Raw genomic sequence first — 21,516 nt, forward strand, 5'->3', positions numbered from 1 at the left:
TCTGGTTAACAGCCAGGCACACTGATGGCCCATTGTGCCATCCTATGACTAATATTCTCCTTTGGTTTCAGAAAGTGGATCACTTCACTACCTACAACTCCTTACACTCTTAAACTGAAACTGTAGAGTCCTGCAATTCTTTGTTTACAAACAAACATTGAAAAGATCATTTGGAGAAAATGTTACAGTTTTATACATTAATTTGTATGTGCTCGTGTGTTTACTTTCAGCATAGCTCAGGGAAATCATGCCAGCTCAAATCTGCTTCTCTGTTAATATCTCAGGGCTAAAACAGATGTAATAAATGCTGCAGAAATCCTATGCATATTTACTCAAAAGTATGTCCCTATTGGACTTATTCCCAGGTCAGTGTATTATTTGTTGTTGTTGTTGCTGCTGTTTTAAGCAGAAATACAGAAGAGGCTTTGGTTTCTATTGAAGTTTTCCAATTATTGGTACCAATTCCTTGATCCCTCCCCCCCAACACACACACACACACACACACACACACACACACACCCAGAGAGAGAGAGAGAGAGAGAGTGAGTGCACTGTTATTAACCCCAGGGAGGAAAGTTCACAGGCAATGCAGGTACCTGTTGTTTTTATTGCAGAGCAGCTAATAAAAAGTACTGCATTAAAATAGAAAAGAAAGTTAAAGGATCCAGTTGTGAATTTGCCTTATCTTCAGCCCTCAGTTAATCAGAATATCAGAGGCTCCTGAAACTGGATCAAACTCTTGATCTGTCTAGATCAGTATTACTGACCGGCTGCAGTTCTCCATGGTTTCAGACAGGAGCCTTTCCTAGCCCTAACTGGAGATGCCAACGATTGAACCCAAGATCTTTTGCATACAAACCCCATGCTTAACTATTGAGCTGTACCCCTTCTTCCATATCCATATGAAATCCATATTCATAATCCCAGCCCAACAAGGACAGGTCTGAACCTTTCATCTTGCCAAAGTTGCTAGAGAGATACTGGTGGAGACCCCTGAGAGAGACAACCCCAGGTTGTAATGTCAGGAAATGTGATGTGGAATACTGTGGGCCTTCCTAGGTCAGTGGGGCCCATCTTGACCAATGAGGATTGAGAAAGGTTAGTATACCTATTTTTCTGGCTGCTTTAGTCTGGGACTGTTTGCAAGCTTCAGGACTTCCATTTCACAGAAGAGGGCCCTAGGTAGCCTGGCAGCTTGTGAAGCCTTAGTTCTCTGATGCCCTTGAGTCTCAACGCACATGCAGCTGCAGCCCTTCAATACTTGCCTTGTGTTCAAGGCCCACATCCAGCAAAGAGCTCTTGCTCATGGCTGAAAGGAAGATGGCAAACCGCCAGGAGTATAGCTGGTCGCACTGATCAGCCATGTGCAGGAGGAAAGCAAAGTCGTTGTAGACATCTGGGATGCCAAGAAAGTGACTGTCTTCTCGCATTTGCTTAAAGGAATACTTCTGCAGCGGCTGCCGCAGCAGCCACAACAGTGGGTAAGCCCCCACCACCCCATAGAGGAATACCAGGAACAGGTAGGTCACCATCAACTTCTGCAGAATGAAAGCCAAGCTGTGGTTACAGAGGAAAACAGAGTAGCCGGTGAGGTTCTCTGTGTCCAGCCAGCAAACATGTTCAAAGGAGATGGCTCCTATGCAGTTGGAGGTGTAGCCCAGCACAGTTAGGATCTTGGCAACTCTGAAGATTGATTGTCCCATGTAGACCATATAAATCAAGCTGGCACCTTCAGCATGTGCCCTGAATCTGCAGATCTTCTCAAAGAGTGCCCGGCCCTGCTCCCTCTCCTTCCAGTCAAGGATAGGAGAGGATGAAGGGGAAATAAATTGTTCTTGACACCCTCTAGTATCTGTGGTTTGGGGTAGGTCTAGGAAATTCTGGTAGACCATTTCAGAGACGGCCTTGATGGTCCAAGGTGACTCGAAGCATTTAATGAGGATGGATAAGAAGTGTTCGATCTTTGAGGACATCTTAGGGTACCTGAACCAGAAGTTGCTGCTTGCCATTAAAATCAGTGAGTTGACAAGTGCTAGGTAAGGAAAATACTTGGAGAACCAAGGCAAAGCATTCTGATAGCAGACATGGTTTATGTACAGGTACTGCTGGTAGTCAAGGTTGATTGGGCGTCCACTGTTCTCAGCAGAAAACTCTTCACTGATGGCACTGTTCATAGCTCCAGGCTTGAGCATAGCTGCTGTGGTCTCATTTAGCTTGTAATTCAGAGGCAAGCAGGTCATATGGTCAACAGAAATCAGCAGAGTACCTGAGAGGAGAGAGACCATCAGCATCGCTACTACCAAGTAGTCCATCAGGACATCCCACCAAGGCTTTAGAGTCTGGAACCGAGCGTGGGCGTCACCGAGGAAGGTCACTTCTGTCAGGTTAAACATCACTAGAAGCAAATGGTAAGTGGGAATTGAGTAACATCCTTGGCTATTGCACTGAAACAAAGTCTGCATGTTTAGCACATTTAGCTAGTGCCACACACACACACACACACCCTAAACTGTGAGCAATACAAAGTTACTCAGAACAATATAAAAAGTTAAACATTAAAACTGTTCGGCGATAAATGACTAAAATACAGAACTGGTCACACTTCAAGGAAGGCTTGGTTAAACAGAAATGTGTTTGAAATTATAAAACAGAAGGCGCTTGCATAATGCACATTGGGAGGGAGTTCCATTGTTTTGATGCTGCCACACTGAATGCTCCTCTCCTGGTACAGCGGGCATTGTGTGGCACTATTGATAGCGCCGTCATTGATGAACAAAGTGGTCAGGCATAACCCAAACTTAGAGACAGTACAGTTATGGCGAGGCTTTCCATACTAGGAAAGGCTTGCCTTAACCTGTTGAGTTTCTGCCTGCCATACAGCTGCCAAAGACACAATAACCTCCTGTTTCCTGAGTGTCAACCATAAACCAAAGTCTAGGCTGCCATCCTGCACCCACTTACCTGGGAATAAGTCCTAGTAAACACTAAGAGACCTTAGGGAAGATGCATCCTGGCTGCTACGGGGAAAAGAAGGGCAAACTAAAGAGAATCCAAAGACTATAAATAAGACAGACAGAAACAGGAAAAGTGCGCTAAAGGACAGGGGGAAACAGTAGCTCTTTAGGATCCCAGGGATTCCTAATGCCTGGTGTCTAAACAACACATTTATCAATCACAGCTTCATCCGTTGGTTAAAAGCATTGACAGGCAGCAGCCCCCATCTTGCAGAAATCACTTAGAAGGGTACCTGTATGTTTTGCTTCATAACTTTCCTGGAAGGCTAGAGCCTTACTTTTTTTAAAAAAGAAAAAGATGAAAGCTCATAATTTGTCCTCCCCCACCCAGGGGCACCAATGTGGGAGCAGGGCATCTGTGGATGCTGAGTTGGCAACTGCCATTCCAAATGTAAAATAAATAAATAATCTAGGGCAGGGAGGGACTTGTAGCCCTCCAGTTGTCACTGGTCTTAGGCTGGATCTAGATACATTAAAAAAGTGTTTCAGGAAAACGTGTTGTAAACAACATAGTGGGAAAGCATGTTGGCTAAAATTGGAATTCCACAGTGCTATCTGGTGTCACAGTGTTATAACACATATAAAACACCTTTTCCGTACTAATGTAGATGAGTCCTCAAGTTCCTATCAACCCTTGCCACTGAGGAGTCTGCAACAACATCTGGAGAGCCACAGGTTTCCCACCCCTGACCTATGGACACTTATTTTTTTTAAAATAACCCTGCTTTTTTTACTGCTATTGTGGCTTCCTTGTTATTGTTTTTAACATTGCATTTTAGTTTGTTTTTGTTATTATTTTATCCTGCATGCTGTCTTGATTATGCTTTTGGCGCAGAAGAGCAGGATATAAATACCTAATTGAATAATAAGAATAATTGCAATGAGATGGAGTGGCTTGAAAAAGATTCAATACGTGTTTTTTTAAAAAATTCTAAGAATATAATTCATATAGCCATCTGCCGAGATGCTCTCCAAGTCATAAATAGCAACAACACTTCCTTACTCACAGTTTCTCCTTAGATCCTGTAACCAGACTTCGCTTTGTGGAAAACGGAAAGATGGAAAAATGCCTTAAGGCTGTACAGAGGGTGGTTTACTCTGTGGCGTTTAGGCAACTTTCCATTTCCCCATCTTTGTTTTCCATGTCCTACAGTGGATCAGGCAAGTGGGAAATGGCCTAGGCTTAATGATATCTTACTCTGAGTAGATGGAAGAATTACTGTTACCTGAAGTTGAAAAGCAGAGATACCAATAAGTGATTTGCACATTTGTGCTAAAAGTTGTTTGTGAGAGGATCTAATCCTGGTGTCTCTGAAAGCAGCTGTTGCTTTAGATTCCAATTCCTTTTGGCTGTAGCTGCTGAAAATGTTGTTGTTTGTTCACGATACTCGGGGTTCCTCCAGACAACCTGTTTATTCAGCATTCATCCTGATCATAGCTGTCAACTTTTCCCTTTTCTTGCAAGGAATCCTATTCGGAATAAGGGAATTTCCCTTAAAAAAAGGAAAACGTTGACAGCTATGATCCTGATAAGCTTACACAATAGTTGGTCAATGTCTGATCTTCATTGAGCGTTTGTTCTGATTTGTTTATGGGGTAGTTATATGACAAAGAGTATTTATCTTACATTTACCCTTATTTGCATGCAGGGTGTTTACATGTCATTGAACCACTCTTAGACCTGCAAGAATAGGGTGTTATACAAATTTAATAAATAATAATAATAATAATTCACTCATCCCACACTTTTGAAAGCATTTCCCCATCACTTTTCAAACTGCGAAAAGTCCAATGTTGTTTATTTAAAGTGGATTTGTGACACTAGGATGACAGAGGGTTGCAATCCACTTTAATTGTGCAAACCTAAAGTTCCAGTATTTGTGTGTATTCCTCCCACAAAATATCAACAGTTTGGGGGCACCCTAAAACATCCACCAACAAAACATGCACTCCCAGACACTTAGCCTTGAGACAGAACCACTTCACTGTTGCTAGATCTGCAGCAGGCTGTCCTTAAATATCATTTAGAAGGGTGGTTTTAGCATGCATAGACACAAGCATTTTTTGGCTGTGGTTATAACACTGGCTGTGGGTTACATGCCAACCTTCTGCCCCTCTCTGACTTCCTTATCCCATTTGGCATCAATTCTTCACCTGCAGGCGGTTCTAGAACTCTTCATGCACAACCTCTGCTCTTTTCTCTCCCGTCTGCAAGGATCTTTCTCTCCCAGACCCTCTCCTTTGCTTGTGCGTTAAGCCTGCACACCACACTATACTCGGTGCAAGAGGCTTTATTCCGTTTCCATGGCAGCTCCAGGCAGGACGAAAGGACTGGAGGAAGGAGGAGGGAAGCAAAACTCGTTGCTCGGAATTCATTTGCTTGCAAAGGGATTGCTACCAGTTGTGACAAACTCCCACACTCACACTTCTTATTCTGTCTTCTGTAACTCACAGTGGAAAAATGTGAGAGAGGGGGGAAGGAAGGAAGGAAGGAAGGAAGGAAGGAAGGAAGGAAGGAAGGAAGGAAGGGGCTAAGCTAAGACCACTAAACCACTAGAGAACTCCTCACCCACAAAACATAGTTCCCTGCCTTCATTTGCTCTTCATAACAACCCTGTGAGGTAGGGAAGGCTGATAATAACAGCCATAAGGTCATCAGGGATGGGTGGAGTGGCTTGAGCAAGAAATCTGTTCCTGCATTACACAACTTTGAAATAACGAGGCTAAAAGATTTTCAGAATGAATCAAGGACTAATTGAAACTTTGAAGAATGTGACGCACATGGAAATTCTAGCCACACAGGAGAAAGGGAAGGGCACGCAAGTTGATACAGGTCAGTTTGAAGATCCTGGTATAATACCAACATGATAGCCATCACAGCATACTGGCTCTTGTAGACTGCAAGCTCCCTGGAGGCAGAGGCCTGTTACATGGCACCCACTGTGTGTGCACAAACCAGGACTCCCAGCAGACTGGTGTCTTAATCTCTGCAGCACCAGGACTCTGCTTTAACTGCATGTTTGGCAGGCTGAACTCTGCTTCAACTACATGTAATACTGGTCTACCTGAGCAGTCATGTGACCCTCAAAGGCCAATCCCTGTCCACTAGGCCCAATAAAGCCTTAGCCCCAGTCTGAGGGACTCTTCTCTGTTGTGATGCCTGCACCCTAAGCTACTGTCCCTGTTTTGGACCACCCACTTGTTCTTTCTCAGCTCCCTCAGCTTCTCTAGGTCCCATAACAAGACCTGAAACCTGACTGACTCATGTCTTTTGCATGTATCAGCTGGTAGGTCCCGCCCTTTCTGATGTGTGGTCAGAGTTGGCACAGATGCAATATATTTTGGTCAAGGTTTTATGTACTGTATTCCTTGATTCAGTTTTGCAAAATCTCTCCTTAAAGTTGCATTATTTTTCACTTGTGCAATACAGGAACATAATCACCCACTCTATCCACATACAGTCTTGTAAGACCTGACTCAGCCGAACAATGTGGTTGGTTGTGATCCCAGAAATCTGTATGCTGTGAAGACTGGTAAGGAGGCTTAATTCCATATTAGGAATAGAAAGTGGCCACCTATTTATTTATTCCCTTTAAAAATGTATAACCTTCCCTTCCAAAAGGAAGTCTGCAGCTATTTGATCACATAGGAGAGCAAATCACAGTGGTGCGTAGGCTGAGTCTTCAGTGGGGTTTGAAGAATCGGCTATTTGCCTTATACCTGAAAAGCCTTGTCTAGTAGAGTTTGAACACCCACCACAAATAAAAGAGCATTTTATGATTGCTCTTTGAGGTGCTTGAATAATTTTAACCACTAGGTGGCATTTGGCTCCAACACACAGCCAATGAACCTAGTGACATAGCACATAAATGTTTAAACTGCAACAATCTTCTGCGGTTTCATACACAGGACCCCTATGTAACCCAAACAAGTATTTGGGGACCTATTCATTCATTCATTCCATACATTTGTATGATGGTAGTGCTGCTGTTGTGACCCACCTTAGATCAGGCAACCTGGTAGTGAGTCCCCCATCCACCAGTTGAAGGCCTCTGATCGAAGAGAGAATATAAATCTGCCGGGTATCCAATACTGGCATAAGTAGCTACTGGAGCAAATGATCCAGCCCGACATCTAATCCATCATGTCTGGACCCTTTCAGTCATTGCCCATATCAAAGGCAGTGGATGTACATAGTGACAATCCCAACTATTTCTGACAGACTCCTCTGTGGTGCAGTGCAGTGTTTTCCCAAACTCCTTGCCTGAAACCTAAAGTGGTGTACTGCTTAGACGATAATTTATTACATTTGTATACTGTCCTTTGCCCACATATCTCAGGGCAGTTCACAACCTAAAAATACAATATAAAAGCACATGATAAAAACAAGAACAAAAAAACCCACAAACCAATAATCCCGCTCACCCCCTCCCACACACAATTTTCAAAGGGGTATAAGATGTCAATCAGCCCAAGGTCTGGTTGAAGAGGAACATTTTTGCTTGGCATCTAAAGGTGTATAATGAAGGCACCAGTTGAACCTCCCCGGGGGACTTCAGACCTGGGCAGGGAGGGAGAGATGCAGGCCCTTCACACCTCTCCCTAGGCCATGCCTCCACCTGAGGCCACACCCTTCATTGGCCCTCAGGTGTCTCCTTGGAATGTGGCCTTGAACTGTGCTTCTCGCTTGCCTGGCTTACTCCCAGGGGCTGGGGTTAGGATTGCAGCCTCATGGTCTCTGCTCAAATGCACAGGTCATCTTCTGAGGCACATCTCTAAGTGTTTCAACCTATTTAGGTTAGATGGGGGGGCGATCAGAGAAAGGGACTTTTCAGTGGTGGCACTGCATTTATGGAATGTCCTCTCCAGGAAGCCCAGCTGGCACTTTATATCCTTTTAGTACCAAGTACATGGGAACATAGGATTCTACCTTATACCAGGTAGGGCTCTTGGTCCATCTAGCTCAGTAATGTTTACTCTGAGCAGCGGCTCAAGTAGGTGAATATTAGCTATCACCTGTTATCCTTCACCTGGAGACTGAGGTGGCCTTTTGCATGTGCTTTACCACTAAGTTACGCCTCCTACCCAATTAACTGAAGATCTCTTACATTGACTCTGGCCTTTTACAATGTTTTACATCTGTTTTAATTCTGCTGGCGTTTCTTCTACCCCCCCCCCATGTTATTTAAGTCTTTTAAGTACAGTGGTACCTCAGGTTAAAGACGCTTCAGGTTACAGACTCCGCTACCCTAGAAATAGTACCTTGAGTTAAGAACTTTGCTTCAGGTTGAGAACAGAAATCGTGGCACGGCGGCAGCGGGAGGCCCCATTAGCTAAAGTGGTGCTTCAGGTTAAGAACAATTTCAGGTTAAGAACGGACCTCCGAAACGAATTAAGTTCTTAACCTGAGGTACCACTGTAAATGCATTTTGCCAGGAAAACCAAAGTGTGAACTGCCAAATAATTACTTTGGTGCATGCTCATGTAAACACCAGGCCACCCACCACAGTGTTAACACCATCAGTGTTATTCATGCTACTAAAGCATGTTCCTGCACAATAGGCCTGTTTTACAACCTTGCTGCAGAACAGCCTCTTCCAATTTTATGGCCTCAGAAGCACTCCCAAAATGCAGCTATGTTGGTTGGTTTCTCCCAGTGAGTCACATAGCCGGTTCTCCTTCCCACCCATTGCTTCACATTCCCACCCATCTCCTCCTCCTCCTCCTCCAACCACCAGGGCATGAGGAATGAGGCCTATTGTGCCATTCCCAGGTATGAAGCATTGGCTGGCTGGTTGCCTGGTTGCCCCAGTGTAGGGCACAGCTTGCTCCTGTCAAAACCAAGGCTCAGCAGCTGAGTCCCAAGGACTGCTGGTAAGAGTGCAAATAGATATGGCTGTCTCCTTGCCACCTTTCTATTTGGTCTTATGAATGCTGACTCAAGTGCAAGTGGGATTTATTCCCGTTATGTGTGCACAGGACTTCAGCCTTCGTTGTTCAGCAGGCTCTGAATTTAGGACTTCATTAACCAAAACAATAATTACCAGGGACTACTGCAACCTCTCCCTTATTGTGCAAGTTCCCTCAAGCAACTAGTTCTCAACAAATGGAAAGTGAAATCATTATCCAACCACCTCTGTGTATTGAATATGGCAGAAGACATATGAACTAAACTATTTCGGACCAGATTGTGAGGTTTCTAAGGACAAAGCAACTCTATGAGCAAAGACAAGTAGGGGTTAGGAACATTACACACACACACACACACACACCCAAAAGAGAGAGAGAGAGAGAGAGAGAGAGAGAGAGAGAGAGAGAGAGAGAGAGAGAGAGCTAGCATAGCATCTGCTAAAAGTGTGCACTATTGTTTCTTAATGCCATGCATTTCAGCTCTCTCTTATTTTTAATAAACTTTTTCTAAACATACTTTAACTGGATATGAAGCAGTCTGCTGCCAACAGGTAGGATTCTGAGACCAGCTTTGAGTTTCTTTGCTATTGAGAAAGCAGGGTCCCTTTTCCAATGGCCTTTACATGCCCCAAAGTGCTCTGCAATCAGGTAAAGCAGGAAGAGAAGGCCAGGTTACGGCAGGCCCAGAAGAGTCTGCTTGCGTCTCAAGAGGCCATAAGAGAGCTGAGACCCAAAGGGATGAAACAGAAGCAAGCCCAAGCCACCTGGGAAGTCCCACATCTCCCTTCATGTGCTAAGCAAAAGGCACTTACCTGCCTTGATTACAGAAAATGGGTAGAAAGAATGTCTGTGCTTATAGGAGGCGTGAGAAAGCGACTTCAACCTATGCTGGGATTAGAATATGTGGAGAACTGATTAAAGGCTCCAGGGGGAAATGAGGTGGCTTTTCATGAGTGGTAGTGAGGATGGGTTTTCACAGTGCAGGATTCCTCCTCTCTTCCATGTGTGGTGCTCACTGAAATTACGTGAGAAGGTAATGAGAGAGGAAGTGAGTTCTGAAGAGGATCTGAGGTGCTAGGCTCTCCTAGCCTGAAGAGGGAAGAGATCTGAACAGTCAGAAAGTTCAGCTCTAGCACTCAAGAAGAACTGATAAACTAATGTCACCCTGATTAGAATGTGACAAAAACAGAAACCAGAAAGGATTAAGGTATACATGCATATGTACACAGACACACACAAACATAAGAAGATTCCTTACAGTCAGTGGTATGTGAAGGCATTGTGCTCTGGCCGTCCAGTGCTAAGGAACACAGCCCTTCTTTGAACAAAGAAGTAAAAGGAATTAGGCTATTTCCCTGTTGAAGAGTTGCCTGTCCCTGATTCCCCACCCCATGATATATAGGAATTTGAAACCGCAGAAAAGAAAGTTTTCTAATAAGCTCAAAAGATGGGCTTTGTAAGCTACAGGCCTGTGAGCTGAACACATTGATGAGGAGAAGGGAACAGAGATAGGAGTTTTGAACAAAACAATCCCGCAAAGCCCCAGGGCATTTCACAAAGATACACCAGTACACAACACACGTACAAAAATAGCTATAATGATGATTTGGTCAGGTGTAGTTTGCTTCCGCCCCCGCCCCAATGGACAATTCCTGTGGTCTTATCCATTCAGAAAACAGGGTTATTTTTTTAAAAGTCACTTTCTACTTTTGCTCTTTGTTGTGTCTTTTCAATTCCTTTGCTCCCTTATTAGGGTGAAAAGTTCCCATTCCCTCCTTGGTTCCAGCCGAAGATAGAAGTCCAGCCAGCTCCCCCATTCAGTCCATGCTTGGACTCAAAGGGGCCAACACATGAGAGGACACCCCTGTCCCCTTTATCATTCTCCTCATCACTGATCCTCCATTTTCTCCCTAATTTCCAAAGGCAACGCCTCATAAAGACTGCTCTCCACCAGCAGGCCATTCCGTTTGAGCACTGAGCACTGGCCAATCTCCAAGGGAAGGGCCTGAAGGGGATTTCCTCTCAAGTCTAGCGTGGAGAGCAAAGGCAGCCAACTCACGCGGTCAGAGAGGCGATGCAGTTTGTTGTGTCCCACTTTGAGAACCCGGAGCTGCTTGCAGAAGAAGATTTCATTTGGCAGTGCCTCTAAGGAGTTGTGAGAAATGGCAAAATGCTGAAGGCTCTGCAGGACTCCCATCCCGGGGGGAATGACCTGGATATTGTTATAGGAAAGGTCCAAAGTGTGCAGCCTAGAACACTGGAATAGTTGGGAAGGGAGGACCTCAATGCGGTTATGGCTGAGGTCAAGCTGCTCTAAGGTCTTGAGCTTGCGGAAGTGTTCAGGAATGCTGGAAATGTGGTTGTGCCAAAGTTTGAGGCACACCAGCTTGCGGCAATGCTGGAAGCTGATGATCTCTGCAATGGACTGCAGCTGGTTATCCTTGAGGTCCAACTGCTGCATGTTCACCAGGCTGAAGACAGCATGGGGGATGCGTTCCAGGTTGCAGTTTATCAGCGCCACTTCTTGCACAGAGAAGAGCTTCTTGAGGTTGTTGAGGGTCACTAGCTTAGTCCCATCATTGTAGATCCTGAGCTTCTGCAGATGGGCGGCAACGTCAGACACGCTAGGTGGCAGTTTTGAGATGTTGCTGTGCAGAGTCAAGGTCTTCAGATTCCTCAGCTCACGCAGGTTCTCCAGAGTCCCTGCCCGGCCCATCTCTGGGCTGAAAAGTCCTGAGATGTGCAGCTCTTCCAAGCCTCTCAAGTTGTAGGTCCATAGTGGTATATCTTTGATGTCATCAAACTTCACAGTCATTACCTTCAGCTGCTCACGGAAGAACATAAGAGAGGTGAAAGAGAGCTTGACGGGAGAGTTGATCAGTGTGAGCTCCTGGAGCTGGGCCAGCTGAGTCACTGAGGGTGGGAATGTCACATCTTTGAGGAGCTCCAGCTTCAGGGACTGCAGCTCATTCAGCTCAAAGGTGGTGTCAGGCAACCCTGGTAGCATGAAGAGATGGAGCTCCAGCCGGCCTTGGGCGTTGGTTTGCAGCTTCTGCCGCAGTTTGTCCACCGTCCACTCATGACTGAGGTTGATCTGCTTGAGTCTGAACTCGCTGACCTCGGAAAGGAAGACAGCAAAGCGCTTGGAGTAGAGGGAATCATACTGGTCAATGAGGTGGAGCATGAAAGCAAAGTCGTTCTTGACGTCAGGAATGTCGCTGATGCCTGTCTCGTTGCGTGCAAATTGAAAGGAGTACTCTTTCAGTGGCCGGTGAAACAGCCAGTAGAGGGTGTAGAGACACGTCATGCCATATATGCCAAGGAAGCAGATGTAGCAGATGGCCAGTTTGGAGAAGAGGTGGGCTTTGGTGTGGTTGCAGCAGAAATGGTCATAGCCTGTCATGTCCTCCATCCTGACAGTGCATGGCACAATGAAGCTGATATTGGAAACCAAGGCTGCATTGTAGGCAATGATGACGAGAAACTTGAAGACTTTGAGAACGGTTTGGCGGATATACATGGTGTAAAGGATGTCTCCTTTTTCAACGTGGAGCCGGAACTTCTTCACCTTTTCAAAGAGAGCCTTGGCCTGCTCCCCTTCCTTCTTGTCCAATAGGCTAACCGGGGAGGACTCTGAAACCTTCTTTTCTGACACCGATCCCCCGGGGGGGTTGAGTTCCGCTGTCTCGCTGGGAGCACTGCTTTTCCTCCTCCGGTACCCCTTCTCCAAGAATGCATTTTCCTGGTTATCCCCAGAGACTTCAGAGATGGCTCGAGTAGTCCAGGGCGAGTCAAAGCACTTGCTCAGGATGGAGATAAAATGCTCAATCTTGGAACTGGTCCCAGGAAACTTGAACCAGAACGAGGTGCACGCCATGAAGATGAGGGTGTGGATGACCACGAGGTATGGGAAGTATTTGGCATACCAATGGAGGGCCGTCTCATAGCACATCTGATTGATGTAGCTGTACTGTTGGAGGTCTAGGTTGTTCTTCAATCCATTCATTCGCTGGCTGGCAGAGGGTCCTATTGGCTCAGAGGCATTGGCTCTCTTCTTCGTGAAATCTTCACAAGATGCACCAGTGAAGGTTGTGCCATCAGGCACATGGTTGGGAAGGCAGATAATCTTATCTTGTGTCACCTGTCACATCAGGTTAGGAAAGAGAAGAGAGGAACATGATAGAAAACAGGCTGGTGGTAGAACACAACAGTTTATATCAGGTGGGGATGAACAAGGAAAGCCTTGAAGTGGCTGAATGGACTGTACCTCTTCATATGTTTTTAAAAAAGTCCCTGCATGTAGAAAACTAGCATAGCAAGGAGTGGGCTGGTCTGGAACAGCTCTTTCTGATGTGCTGGTTTCACTTTTAAGGAGTTTTTGTTCTACGTGTTATTAAAAAAGGATCCTCCCCCAACTGTAGTCTGAAATGACAAAGTCTAATATCTAATACTGCTTCATGTGTAGTCAAAATGGAGCTAATTTAAATGAACTGATAATCTAGTCTTAATACTAAAGGGACCAAGGGGAAATCTGCCCCTGTATAAATCTGCTAATAACTCGTCTGCATGCATTCTCTATGCTGTGTCAGCTATAGGGCTGCGTTTTCAATACTGATTACAGAATGAGGGGTTATATGAGACATGTCTTATCTTTCCTTCCCAAGGATCTAACGCTCTGTAGGCTTCTTTGGATCCGAGGAGTGTTATGATAAAGCATTGGCAAGAGAAGGTGAAGTCATGGCACAGAGGTCCTTCCCAGGCCTGCTTTGGTATATATCACCTAATACTTCATGCCCTTTCTGTAACATGGGATAGAATCTTAAAAGTTGTGGCTCCCATACCTTCTTCTCTGTACTAAGGCTGCATGAATACAGTAAACTCAATACTCAATCTCTCATCTCTGCCATGTAGGAGAGAAGTCGGTCTTCAACGTTTGGAGAACAGAGCCTCCCTGCCTAAGTTACTGAGGCTGCACAGTGCTAGGCCGCCACCCCTTACAAGTGGTGGGCTGCAGAGAATCCAACCCCCCAGGCTGTAGAAGTTGACCATTTCTGTGCTAGGGTCATTTCCACCCTTGCTCAGACTGCCCCCAAACATTTAGAGCCTCTTCTTCCACGGGCAGTGGAACATCACCCCAAGATTCCAATGATTCCAATTCTCCTTCCTTGGAGGTTTTCAAGCAGACGTTGGATGGCCATCTTTCACGGATGCTCTAGCTGCGACGCCTGCATTGCAAGGGCCCTTTCCAACTCTACAATCCTCTGATTCTATGACACCATGGCGGCATCTAGGCACTGCGTGGGCTCCCCCCATACGCACTCACCTGCAAAGTGCAGCCAAAAACTCCTATCATCAGCATGGCTATGGTGATGTACTCGGCCAACACATCCCACCATGGCTTGAGAACCTTGAAGGCAGGCTGCTGGTCTGTGAACTGCTTGAATTCGGCCACCGGGATCATACTGCCTGCCAAAAGACAGTGAAGGATTAGAACAGTCAGCTCTCACTTTTAGCAATGCTCATGGGCTGGCTGCAGGGCCTATAATCTCTTCCTGTTCTTGCACAACCTAGGTGTCCTTTGTCCAACATACATACACCACTGGGACAATACCATGCACATGAAGAGGCAGCTGCCTTCTAGATTGGTGCCTGCCCTAAAACACTTTAATAGCCAGTGTTTACACCTGGCAGAAAACATAGCCAAATTAGGCAGACTCTGGCATCTACTGCAGTAACATCTCTAGGCCCATAAGGACCCCTTGCAGTGCTTTGACATGCTACTTCCTCTTTCATGGGCCAGCATCCACATCTCACAGTGAGGCAGCTTATTTCAAAGACCAAGAAAACCCATTGTTTTTATATGGCTGCCACACCCAGCATCAAGGCAGGGCTATCTGGTCAGCAACATTGCTGCAGAGGGGACTCACGCAAGAATTCAAGAAACTGCCATTCCTCGCTTGTGTTTGCTAACATATTTAAATACACAGGGAAAATAGAAAAATACAGATAGCAACGCTGGCAACCTAACAGCCCCCCAAAGTGATGATGCTTATAGATTTTATTGTGGTAGTTTGAAGTACAAGCCTATGTGGAAGCAAATTTTTATTTTTAGGACAGGTTTTTTTTGTAGGGTCTGGTATTGAGAGTTGAACAAGAGAGGTATATTCATAGTTTGGACCCTGGTCTTGGGGATGGAAGGACGAGACTCAGGGCCACATGAATCTGCCTGGTATATGATGCCACAGGGAATATAATGCCCAATAGTGTCACACTGGAATAACGGGATCAGTGTTGTCTATTCAGATGATCCCACTATGCTACCAATTATACTGCCTTCTATGCAAGATTCTCAGAGATGTAAATGTGCAGCCATGCCTTCTTCATCGAGGAGGCCAAGACCTACTCACTCACCCAAATAGAGTACTCATGGTGAAGATGGATCTGGCTTCCAACACCACCAGGAGAAAATCTAATCTTTGAATAGACTGGTGTAGGTATGGCAATCTCCTTGCTATAGCTTATGCAAAATTCCTTCGTCTCCTCTCTTTTGGTTTAGGATGGGATGGCAGAATCAGAAGTTACATGTGTATCTGTCCTCTGGATGACACCTTCTGCAGAAACCCTAAAAGAGCAACCTTCACAGCTACATTCCTGCCCAGCACCTAGACTCTGGCACCATAGAACAGAGCAGTCTCTGAGATTCTGGTTGCTATAGTAGTGCTCTCGCTACACTGGCCTGGCCAAAGATGTTGGAGGAGCAGCATGGAATGTGCCAAGGAGAACCAAGGAGGTGGGAATGTTAATCCTGCCTCTAAAGTCTAGTGTTGCCTCAGCCCTACCAAAATCCAGAAGGAAGATACTCTTTAGCAGTATGATCAGAGGGTGCGATCTGTTTTCATCTCCCTTTCTGTTTATCTAATGACCCCCAACATGGACTTCTCTTCTCTTGGTAGGCATGCAGGATCTGCCTCTGATGGTCCTTGATTGCTCTGTGCTAGTCATTCTATCGAAGAGGAACATAAACGGAAACTGCATGGGCAAAATTCAGAACAGCAGAGGGCAGCATGGCAGCAGACTGAGCATCCATGGAATCTGGTGGTCCCTGAATGAATGGCTTCATCAGTTTCACCACACATAAACTGTGTGTAGATGGCTGTGGCTTCTCAGTACAATTGCAGGTTCCCAACAATGTGCAAACAGTGAAATGTGTAAATATGAAAGGTCAGCATGAAGTTTAGGTGTTGGTTAACTGGGGGCGGGGGAACCATGCAGGGAAAACATACTGTGCTTAGTACAGTACGGAGATTTTCTATATTATTTTTTTCATAACAATAGTAATTAATTGTGTTGTGAATCACCCTTCCTCCAACAGAGCCCAGAGTGATGCACAACAAAGGATAAACAACAGAATTGCATCAATGATGAAAACAAATACAGAGCTAAAAGCAGCCAACTGATGTTTCTACCTCAATCTCCAGTTCTGAAACATTGCACTACTGTACATTGATACATATGCCTCAGATGTTTGATTTTATCACCATCTCATCTTCATCAAGCAGGATTCATCCAACTTGACTGATGAAGTTATAGTTCCAAAGTAAATAACACCTTAGAAAAAGTGTGAAAAATACGCTTCTCTCTAGACTCACCCCATGCCAACATTTCCTTAATCTAATTCAGACTCCCAAAACTATGTGGTTTAAGAGATGTCAAATTGGACCAGGATAGATTGACCACTGTCATCCATGTACTGGTAACCCTCTCCATGCCCCCCCCGGATTGCTGCAATACAGTCTCTGTAGGGCTCGACTGTTCACTGGGACTAAGACTATCGCCATCATGTTACGCTACTGCAGAAAGAATTGCACTGGCTGCTGATTAGTTACCAAGCTAAATTCAAACTGTTGGTTTGGGTATACAGGTTGAGACTAGGATACCTAAATGATACTCTCACCTCTTGTATACCCAGCTGGTCATTGCACTCTGAAAGGGATGGGCTGTTCCATATGATACAGGAATTTGGCTTTTAGTATGGAGGTACCTGCTCTTTGGAATTCCCTCCCATTTACACATCAGGCAGGCACTGTCTCTATGGTATTTGCAGCGTCCATTCCAGACCTTCCTTTTATTAACAAGCCTTTTAAGTGGAGATCTTTTGTATTAGACTTGAAATCATTTTTCTTGCTGATTTTTTTTTTTACTGTGAAATCACTTAACAAGAGATTTTATAGGAAACAATAAATGGAAATGAATAAATAAATGTGGTAGACTCGCTTTGACTCTTCAGAGTCAGCCAAATGGTTTAACTGAGACAGGCCTGGCAGCAACTGGCAAGAGAGTCCTCCAGATCAAAGTCAATTTTGATGGTGGAAAGGCACTTCCACAAAGAGACTATTGAAAGCGAAAAAAGGTGTTTGTTTCCACTATCCTTCCCAGCCTTCCAAGAGTTGTAGAACTTGTTTTCTCACCACTACTAACCTGTTACAAAAGATCATTAGGTGCAATTTACTAAGACGCTCAAGTGCAAGTCCAATGATTAACAAGAGGGGTGTTGTTATTCATTGCACCAGGGGAGACACCCAAATCACCCCAAGGAAGGGCAACCAGGATGACCAAGTGGCTTGGAGCAACTTCCACATGAAAAAAGCTTACAAGATTTGAGGCTTTCTAGTTTCAAAAAAGGTCAAGTAAGCAGGGGACGTGCTAGATAGAATTAGGTATGGAGTCGAGAAAATAGAAATAAGTTATTCCTCCCTCTCACATATAATAGAACCCAGAGACATTCAATGAAGCTGAATGTCAGAAGATTCAGAACAAAGGAAAGCCCTTCTTCACACAGTGCGTAGCTAAACTGTAGAATTTGCTCCCACAAGATTGAGGGTTGGCCACCAACTTGGATAGGCAAATTTGTGGATATTCCGCCTCCTCTGTTGGCGTCAACATGCCTCTGCATACTTGTTTGTGGGAAACACAGGCAGGGAAGTTCTCTTGCAGGCTTCCCATGGGCATCTGGTTGGCCAATGTGATGCTGGGCAAGATGAATCTTTGGCCAGAACCAATATCCCTCCATGGTAGATCATTGGTGCTGTTCCCCAACATCAATTTGTCTCCTGTTGCTAAGAGCTGGCTCATGCCCTTTCTTAGCTTCTTCCATAAGAACATGTCTGAACAGCTGAAACAGACACTGTCTGCATAAGGTTCTGGTTTCTATGAGCACCAAACCAGCCGGGTAATTATCTCTGAAGGTTACCATTCAGAGGAAGCAGCCAAGGGAAAAAGAAGTGGGAGGGGGTGAACAGAGGGCAAATCCAGCAATTTGAATAATCAAGCTTTTAATGGGACTTGTAAAATGTTCTGAAAGTAATGGAACTTATATAAAAGTTAATGTTATGAGTAGTAATTTTCCATAGAAAGATCTCTTGGAACAGAAATAGCTCCAGGGCATCCTGGCTACCAGCTCTTCTGCTCCTGTCTCCGCCCAGTTTAAAGAAAAGAAGTTTTTTTAAAACAACAACAATATGCTTTGGTTCCCAAACTACCTGCCTTCCATTCTAATCTTAGATGGCGTATACCTTCCAAAAAAGAAAGAAAGAGTGGAGCACCCAGGAATTCTGCCTTCCAAATCATTTCCCACACCTGCTAATCCCTCTGCCTCCTCCTGCTCCTTTCACACGACACCTTTCATCCTCTCTCCACTAAAATACATCCCATTATTTATTTCATTTCACCTTTTTAAAAAAAGCCCCTTGGCGTAAAGCGGGGGTGGGAAACCTCATGCCTGCAGGCCAAATGCAACCCTTTCTATATGGCCCTTGGGACTCTATCCAGACCACACTTCTCACTATCCCTTCTTCACAGGAACGGCCTCTCCCCATATTAAACCATCCCGGACTCTGTGTTCATCATCTGAGTCCCTTCTTCGTACACCTCATCCACATGAGGTCCAGAAGGTGGCAACACAAGAGCGGGCCTTTTCTGCAGTGGCTCCCCATTTGTGGAATACTCTCCCCAGGGAGGATCGCCTGGGCCTTTATTACATATTTTTAGGCGCCAGGAGAAAACGATACTTTTCAGCCAGGCCTTTGGCTGATTAATATCCTATAGCCTTTCAAATGTATCTGTGGGAAGGGGGTTGTTTTGGTTTAATTTTTTTTTTACTATGTATTATCTTGTATTTTATTACCACTCTGAGATCTTTTGATGAAGGGAGGTATACAAATTGAATAAAGAAAGAAATAAATCACACTTTGAGGGGTTTTGCCCAGCTGGAATGTGTCCTTGAACTCTGGTAATGCCTCCTGCCTGTCTGGATAAATGGAAGGATTGGTGGGAGGGAGGAAGGAAGGGTCTGCAGGTGCCTAGAGAGCAAGAGTAAATCAAGATGCGTTATAATTAGGGAGATTCTGTGCCAGACTGACTGTCCTTATCCCCCTACTTCCAGTCCAGACTAAATACTTTCTAAATTACAGTCACTCCAGTGGCTGTGTGTCTACGTATTATCTTCGTCAAAGTGGAAACAAAACAGGAGGTATATCAAGCTGTGGTTTCATTGTCTCAAGCTGCAGACATGCCATACATTTAAAGCACACCCACCCAGAGAATCCTAGGAACTGTATAATAGTTTGCTAAGGGTGCTAGGAAATGTAGCTCTGTGTAAGCTACATTTCCCATGGTTCTTTTTAGTAGGGGTGCTTTAAATGTGCAGTGTGTAAATGTGTTTGCAGCCTTTGAATACACAACTGTGTGTGAATAAGCAGCTCCCAAACTCTGAAAGGAATCAGGGAGCAGGAACTGCTAGCCAACTTCCCCCTGCAATTATTTATCTTTCCTATCAACTAGTTTTCCTTGCTGTTCTCCCCATACATTCCTTGGAAAAACCAGCCTGTAAGTAGAGACAAAGCAATGAGTACCTGCTTTAGAACGCTTGAAAGTCCAAGACTATTTTTCACCCAAGGAGCACAACATTAAGTCGGAGTTGGTGGTACCTAGTCCTCCCCTTACTCCCCTTACCCCTGCAATTTGAGAGACACACAGAGAAAGAGCTCCTGTATTTTTAAAGATATTGGAAAACTCTAGCAGTTACTTTAAGCCGTGGTAGTTCTAAAAGTTCCCCACCACAGGCAGCCCATTTGCAATGGTTACATTTGGGTAGAGATGCACCATAGCATATTTAAAGAACATGGCTTCCCCTGAATAATCCTGTAGACTGTTGTTTACCTCTTAACAAGCTACAGTTCCCAAGAAGCCGTGTGCTTTAAAAGTATGGTGGGGCCAAAACAGTGCATACAATTAAAGAAGCATAGAATTGTCCTCTAGTTCAACACAACTGGATCACACTAAAAGTCCATCTGGTCCAGCGTCCTGTTCTCACAGCCAACCGGATGCCCATGGGAAGCCCACCAACAGGAGCTGGTCTCAATACCCCCCCCCCTCACCCTTGCTCAATCCCTTGCCTTCAGCGATGGCTACCACCATCCACCCAGGCTCACCAAGCCCATTTCCAGCGCCAGGGCTCATCCCTGGGGGCTGTGATGCAATATTAAGGAAGGAAGGCCCCCTTGTGCATGCGCAGGGTGCCATTCCAGCCGGACCAAATGGAGTTTTTTTGGGGAAGAGCTTCCTAAACTCGGGAGCTACAAACTGAGCAAGTTGAGAACATCTCTTCACTCAACGTTCCTTCATTTTTGAGGAGTAGATCCCGCTAGCGCCCCCTCCGCACTTTCCCACTCCATCGGACAAAGGGGAGACCCCACCGCCTGCTAATCTTGCCCCCACAGTTTACCCGAGGGCAAAACGGGCGCTCACAGGGTAGCCATGCACAGCATCTCCAGGCACCGTCGGTGCGCGTGCCAGGCTCCCGTTGCTGTCGGGGGTCTAGGCTCGGGCATCACCTCGTCGGGACCTCACCCACATTCTGGGAACGGGCCGGGCAGAGGTAAGACTACATGCTCGCTTTCTTGCCGCCAAGGTGTGTGTGTGGGGGGGGGGCAATACCTCTAGCGGCAAAGTCAGCGTGGGCCGCCCGCCGTAAGCGCGCTGCCTAGGAAGTTCCACGAGGAACCATGTGGGGATCCTTCCAGGTAAACACGCCGGCTCTGGCCGGATCTATAGTCCCCCTCCGCGGCCACACTTTCGAGGAAGTGAATGGGACACGCTGCGGTCCCTTTATGGGTCGATCCCGCCTCTCCCTAAAACCGACGTCCCGGCCTGCGTAAAGACGCGCACACTCACCGACGGTTCCCCGCAGCCGCTTGCCTGGAGTTTGTAGGCTCTCGCTGGCTGCCCCGGCCGCCCGGAAGCACCTGAGCCGGCTTCCTTGTGGCCACCTGCGCTAGGAGGCAGCGGCCCTTGCTGGCTTCTCCGGCGGCGGTGTCGGCCGGTACAAGTGGCGCCCTCCTCCAGTGCCGGGCCCGTCCCTCCCCAGGCGCCCGGCGCTCCCGCCTCCCTGCCCATTCCCTTGAGCTGGCTTGGGGAAGGGAGGGAACCTCGCGCAGGGCGCCGCCGCCCAGCCAAGCACCGAGCGAGAGGAATCCGCCCCGACGGCCCACGCGAAGCGAGGAAGAGCAGCCCGAGACGGGCCCAGGCCGGGAAC

General features: G+C 46.0%; 1 protein-coding gene and 1 long non-coding RNA gene across 3 annotated transcripts; one reads left to right on the top strand and one right to left on the bottom strand.

Moving 5' to 3' along the window:
* Nucleotides 1-571: 571 nt before the first annotated feature.
* On the bottom strand, nt 572-21,311 carry LRRC8E (leucine rich repeat containing 8 VRAC subunit E). 2 transcript variants are annotated; one of them, XM_081181657.1, is made up of 5 exons: nt 21,156-21,311; nt 14,248-14,386; nt 5,879-13,065; nt 5,169-5,345; nt 572-2,395 (listed from the first exon to the last, which is right to left on the bottom strand). In XM_081181657.1, the coding sequence occupies exons 2-3, from the start codon at nt 14,383-14,385 to the stop codon at nt 10,813-10,815; spliced, it is 2,391 nt and encodes a 796-aa protein (XP_081037783.1). In that variant the 5' UTR covers nt 14,386; nt 21,156-21,311; the 3' UTR covers nt 572-2,395; nt 5,169-5,345; nt 5,879-10,812. The 2 variants fall into 2 exon arrangements, with proteins under 2 accessions (XP_081037783.1, XP_081037782.1); XM_081181656.1 differs by lacking the exons at nt 5,169-5,345; nt 21,156-21,311 and adding an exon at nt 15,336-15,542 and having other exon boundaries at nt 572-2,266.
* LOC308580324 lies at nt 15,642-16,433 on the top strand. Its single transcript, XR_014004798.1, has 2 exons — nt 15,642-16,145; nt 16,297-16,433. It is a non-coding gene; the product is annotated as an uncharacterized lncRNA (long non-coding RNA).
* Nucleotides 21,312-21,516: the final 205 nt, after the last annotated feature.

The sequence above is a fragment of the Podarcis bocagei genome (assembly GCF_964188305.1).
Source record: "Podarcis bocagei genome assembly, chromosome: 2".
Classification (NCBI taxonomy): domain Eukaryota; kingdom Metazoa; phylum Chordata; class Lepidosauria; order Squamata; family Lacertidae; genus Podarcis; species Podarcis bocagei.